Source organism: Microtus ochrogaster, chromosome 15 (assembly GCF_000317375.1).
Source record: "Microtus ochrogaster isolate Prairie Vole_2 chromosome 15, MicOch1.0, whole genome shotgun sequence".
Taxonomy (NCBI): domain Eukaryota; kingdom Metazoa; phylum Chordata; class Mammalia; order Rodentia; family Cricetidae; genus Microtus; species Microtus ochrogaster.
Genome location: NC_022017.1, coordinates 3,887,495 through 3,893,722, shown reverse-complemented (window position 1 = coordinate 3,893,722; position 6,228 = coordinate 3,887,495). Strand labels below are relative to the sequence as shown.

General features: G+C 48.1%; 1 protein-coding gene across 1 annotated transcript in view; it reads right to left on the bottom strand.

Annotated features, from left to right (window-relative positions):
• Positions 1–1,743: 1,743 nt before the first annotated feature.
• Positions 1,744–6,228, bottom strand: part of Bin2 (bridging integrator 2) — a 26,831-nt gene continuing 22,346 nt past the window's right edge. The window contains exons 11-12 of the mRNA XM_026782716.1: positions 3,050–3,124; positions 1,744–2,090 (exon numbers count right to left, since the gene is read on the bottom strand). Coding sequence (XP_026638517.1) covers positions 2,061–2,090; positions 3,050–3,124 — 105 coding nt within the window. The 3' untranslated portion in view covers positions 1,744–2,060. The remainder of the gene's footprint in view (positions 2,091–3,049; positions 3,125–6,228) is intronic.

Below are 6,228 nucleotides of genomic sequence, written 5' to 3'. Positions count from 1 at the left end.
TACCCATTCAACCATAATAGTAAAAGTTATGGTGTTTGTAATACTGTCGTCTGGAAAAGGTCCGCCTAACTCCCAGTCCCACCCCTTCCCTCCGGTCCTCACAGACACCGTGCTGCTGTGTCATCCCCTGCCCAGGCAGTGGCAGTCATGGTTCCCATTTCCCTGATGTAGGACAGGCATACCGTACAAGAGGAACCAGCCAGGTTCTTTCTCCACTGTACTGGAGGATCTGGAGAGGACATGGTGCCAGGTAGGTGGTAGCCACAGCTGAGGCCTGGGCAGCAGACCCCAGCCCCCCACAGATTCCATGTGCTGGTCTTTTCTTCCCTGCACCCAGCTGCCCTTTCTATGAACTGCCCACCTGTCAAGGGCTCCTCCATTGCTTCATTCTGTTCACTTCTTACAACCAGAGGGTCCAGATAGGCTTCCTCTGCATGCAGTGACACTGCCATGTGCGTTTCTCAAGCTTAACCATGAGGAATTTCTCACAACTAGTGTTCGCCACGTGTCCTCCCATGACCCACTGTCGCCACGTGTCCTCCCGCGACCCACTGTCGCCACGTGTCCTCCCGCGACCCACTGTCGCCACGTGTCCTCCCGCGACCCACTGTCGCCACGTGTCCTCCCGCGACCCACTGTTGCCACGTGTCCTCCCGCGACCCACTGTTAATCTGCAGTTCTCACAGCACACGCTTGTAGTCTTAGCGTGTGGAGATGGAGGCAGAAGGATTAGAGGTTCAGAGCTAACCTGGGCTACATGAGACCCTGTTTCCAAAGATCAAAAAGGAAGGAAAAAAGAAAGAGCAAGCAGGAAGGCAAATGGTGACAGAAAGGACATCAGGGTCACTGTTTGCACTGAAAGCAAGGACACGGCTCGAACTAGGACTCTGACCCCACACTGTATGTGCCTCCCCTCCTGTGTTCAGTAGCGGCTCCCATCTGGCTCAGGCCCCAGTTCACACAGGACTGGACTGCACAGATGAGCAGCTCTGAAGGAGAGTCCTTTCCCACAGTATTTGCTCACAGGAATGCACCAGGGTGGAGAGGTACTTAGACAGGCATTTGGCCAGGAGGTTGGTGGACAGGGATCATGAATGACTAAAGCATTCTGAACCTGGAGCAGAAATCATTACAGTGGAAAACTGGTGTGGGAAGTCCTCTGTATGTATATGTGTTGCTTTTATTAGTTAATGAATAAAGAAGCTGCTTTTGGCCAATGGCTTAACAGAATATAGTTAGGCTGAAAGAGATATATATAGAGAGAGTAGGCAGAATCAAGGAGAAGCCATGTAGCCCCCACTAGATGTAGACGCTGGACAGAACCTTGCCAGTAAGCCACAGCCATGTGGCAATACACAGATTAATAGAAATGGGTTAAATTAAGATGTAAGAACTAGCCAATAAGAAGTAGAGCTAAGAGCTGGGCAGTGGTGGCGCACGCCTTTAATCCCAGCACTCGGGAGGCAGAGGCAGGCAGATCTCTGTGAGTCCGAGGCCAGCCTGGTCTACAAGAGCTAGTTCCAGGACAGGCTCCAAAGCCACAGAAAACCCTGTCTCAAAAACCAAAAAATAAAAAAATAAAAAAAAATTTAAAAAAAGGAGGTAGAGCTAATAGGCCAAGCAGTGATTATTTAGAGGGTCTGGGCAGCAGAATGAATGAGCGGCCTCCTACAATAGAAAACAGTGCTCAGGGCAAGACTTCACACTTAGTCAAAGTCACACTTTATTTAGTAATGTGAAAATCTTTCAGCTTTACGTCTTTGCTAAGTGAGTAGATAGTTGGACTTATGTCCTCCTCTGTGAACGTGTGGACATCCCATAGACACTTCTGTGTTAGCATTATTAACAGTCCTGCTTCCATTAATGCTCACATCTTGAGTAAAATGTCCCCTGAGTGTGATCCCCTCTCCCCAGGACTGCTCCTCAGACTCCAACAATGACAGGTCTCCGAGACTGAGTATCTCACTACCTGACAACATGGAGTGGCTGTGGCTTGTAACCTTGACCCTGTGTGAGACACTTCTGTGGGCAGATGGGGCTAGGTGTCTGGCAGTTTCTCTTCAGAGTTCTGCGTTTTCACTTGGAAACACCTGGGAGGTAAACACGGTTGCATCAGATGCTGACCTACTCAGGAGGGGTAAAAACTCTACTTTCTCTTGAATTATATTCCATGCAGTGCTGATGGCCTCTGCAGAGGGTGGCACCATGGTGCTGACTGCTGGGGTTCCTCAGGGAGGAGCTGCAGGCTCCGTGCACAGGCCACTGTCTCTGTGGTCAGATGAACAGAGGAACCTGCCCACCATGTTGGCAGCAGCTGTTCTAAGGAATGGGTACCATTTACTGGGAGAACTGCTTGGGTGTTTCTTGGGAGCTAAATAATTCATGACTCCATTTCATGGCACCATTCTGGCTCGCATTCTGAGTTACTGTGCTGCCCTGTGTCTGTGAGTACGTGTAAGTGTGTTTTTATACATCCTGTATAATGTCTGTGAGTACGTGTAAATATGTTTTTATACATCCTGTATAATGATGTCTGTATGTCTGTGAGTACGTGTAAGTGTGTTTTTGTACATCCTGTATAATGTCTGCGAGTACGTGTATGTTTTTGTACATCCTGTATAATGCCTGTGAGTACGTGTTTTTGTACATCCTGTATAATGTCTGTGAGTACGTGTATGTTTTTGTACATCCTGTATAATGTCTGAGTACGTGTGTGTTTTTGTACATCCTGTATAATGTCTGAGTATGTGTGTGTTTTTGTACATCCTGTATAATGTCACTTTTTAAAGCAAGATCAGGCAGGCTGGGGAGACCCCGTATGGACTCTGGGCAGGAACTGTGGGCTGCCTGTGATCTCAGCACTCACACTACCTATAGAGCTGGCCACGGGTGGCCTTCAACTTCTGACCCTTCTGCCTCCACCTCCCAAGGACCAAGCTTACAGGTGTGTGCCGTGCTCAGTTTATGTGACACCAAGGAGTGAACCCAGGGCTTCCTGCTTGCTGGGCAAGTGCTCTGCTGTCTGAGCGGCATCTCCCGACCTCCTTACCTCTTTCTGAAGCTCAGGTGCTGTGACAGTGTTTTCTCCTGGATCTGAACAGAGGTGAAGCTCATGGCCTTGGTCCTATGAGAGAAACAGTTCTGTCAGTGAGAGATGCTCAGCTTGCCCAGTGTCCCATGGAAGTTCTTCTGTGTCTTATACTTCCTGAGGGTCACAGACGACCCAAAGAGCAAAGGTCTGACACCATTTCCCTGAGCTGGGAGCATCAGGACAGGCTTTCTTCTGTGCCTTTTTACAGATTTGAAGGGTATCATGACTTGCAGGCTAGAAAGTCAGGTCTTTGGTTCTGGATTTTGTTCCCACGATGGATATGCCTTGTGGCTGGCTCCTGCATATGAAGGAGTCTTCCAACGGCTACTGGTCACTTGAGACTGTCTTCAGGACCACACTGCAGCCCTCACTTGTAAGTGATCCTAAGCCATAAATGATCAGGAAAGGCAGGTGGCTTAACAGTTTCTTTTGTGTGTCTGTGTATGTGTGTGTGTGTAAGCACACATGTGTATGTGATGTGGAATGTCCTTCTGTATGCTGTGAATATGTTTTATTACCATTTGTTAATAAAGAAATTGATTTGGCCAATAGCCAGGCAGAATAGAGCCAGGCAGGAAATCCAAGCAAAAATACAGGGAAAAAGAAGGTGGAGTCAGGGAGACGCCAGCGGCTTCTGGGAAAGCAAGATGTGAGGTGACTACCCATGAGCCTTGTGGTAAAATATAAAATAATAGAAACGGGTTAATTTAAGTTGTAAGAGCTAGTTAATAATAAGCCTGAGCTAATAGGCCAAACAGTTTGCAATTAATATTAGGCCTCAGAGTGGTTAGTAGGGAACTGGTGGGCAGGAGAGACACCTCCAGTTATATGTATGTGTGTGCATGTGGAGGCCAGAGTTGATGCTGGGTATTTCCTTCTATCACTCTCTACCTTTCTTATTGTATGTGTGTGCGTGTGCGTGTGCGTGTGTGTGTGTCATGGTATGTGGAGATCAGAGGACGGGGACTGGCTTCTCTCCTTCCTCCACATGACCCTAGGTACCTAACAGGTCACTGGCTTCAGCAGTAGGCATTTTTACTTGCTAAGTGGTCTTGTTGCCTCCTTGCCATATTCCTTGAGACAGGGTCTCTGAACTTGGAACTCACTAATTTGGCTAGATTGGGTAGCCATCAAGCACCAGGGCTTTTCCTGTCTTCAGTTCCCGTATGTCACCAGGTCCAGCTTCACACAGTGCTGGGATCAGACTTGTACAGTGAGCACTTTGCCATGGAGCCTTCTTTAGGGGAAAGTTAGGAACCCAAGCCATAGACAGCACTGTCAAAGAACTATGTCACGAAGACCTTAGCCCTTTAACATAAAACATGTGCTCTTTGAGGGCCGGGTCACTGGGGGTTCCATCACCCGAGTAACACACACCACAACCCCCCCCCCCCCCCCCCGTCACCTTCTCTGACCCACTCTTTAAAACTGCGATTTCGGCCCCATTTTCTACATTCTTCTCTCGTAACATTTCTTCTTATCTTCTATCACCACTAATTTCAAGAGAGGGTTTCTCTGTGTAGCCTTAGCCACAGAGGGTGTCTCTGTGTAGAACAGACTAGCCTTGATCTCACCAAGATCCACCTCCCTCTGTCTCCTGGTTGCTGGGAATAAAGGTGTGCGCCACCACCTGGCCAGTCTGTTATTTTTCAAGCAGCCCATCCTAGTCTGTTTTCCTGTCAGCCTTTGTACACCTCCCTTTCCCCAACATTGTTTCTTATTTTTTCCTCATCCTCCCTGCTTGCCTGATTGAACATTTTGAGGCGGGATCTTGTTATCTGTAGCAAGCTGGCCTTGAACTCTGAATCACTCTGCTAAGGCTTTCCCGTCCCTTTACTAGGATCCAGGCATGTGCCAGCATGCCCAGCTCCATCCCACTTTTCAATATTTTACGTGTGTGTGTGTGTGTGTGTGTGTGTGTAGCACACAGGTGTGTGTGTGTAGCACACAGGTGTTGTGTCGACTGACTTTAGGAAGTCAGCTCTCTCTCCACAGTGGGTCCCAGGGATTAAACTCCAGCTCCCACAGCAAACACTTTTAGCTGCTCGTCTGTCCTGTCAGCCCAGTTCTCTGCGTTATGATAAACTTTCCCTATGATTTGAATAAAGGCTTGGATAGACAGCTCAGTGGTTAAGAGCACTGGCTGCTCTTCCAGAGGACCTGGGTCTGACTCTCAGTACCTACACGGTAGCTCCCAACCATCTGTTACTACAGTTCCAGGGGATCCAACGCCCTCCCTGGCACATACACAAGAAGAACACAGACTAATATACAGGCAACACACACACACTCTCTCTCATTAATATATATATATATGTATGCATACACACATATGTAAAATAGAACTTTGCTCTGCGGTGAGTCAGCACCTCACCTTTTCTAGTCTGTTCCTCCCTTGAGGCCATCCTTCTGGGTAGTAGCATGGCTGCAGTCACAGAACTGGGAGGCAGAGGCAGGAAGACTGCCACAGAGTCAAGGCTAGCCTGGGCTATATAATGAGTTTCAGGCCAATCAGAGCTACATAGTGAAACTGTTTCAAAGACTCAAAAGGCCATACCTTTTCTTTACAAGTTCTATAAATTCCCACCTTTAGGTCCTCGTCATCAAAGATACATCCTGAAAATCTGCTGCCCTTTTCTTTGGTTTATTTACCACAGCCAAGAATTGTAAAGTAAAATATAGATTGTCTCATGCCCCTGCTGGAAATATGGGGATGGTGGCACATCTTTTAATCCCAACGCTGGCACGATCAGGCAGGAAGACCAGGAGCTCAAAGTCACTCTGAGCTATATAACAGTCTGAGGCCAGGCTATGTGAGTCCCAGTGTTGGGGGAGAGGGTGCAAAATAACTTAGGAAGTAGAGGCACCTGCTGCCAAATATAATGACCTAGGTTCAATCCCCGGTCACATAGTAGAAGGAGAGAACTGGTTTCTGGGAGTGGCCTATGAGCTCCACATCCAAGCCATGACATGTGTGCCAATACACATTCACATGCACCAACATCCAAGTCATGACACATGTGCACCAACACACATCACATGCACACATATCCAAGCCATGACACATGTGCACCAACACACATCACATGCACACACCTCCAAGCCATGACACATGTGCACCAACACACATCACATGC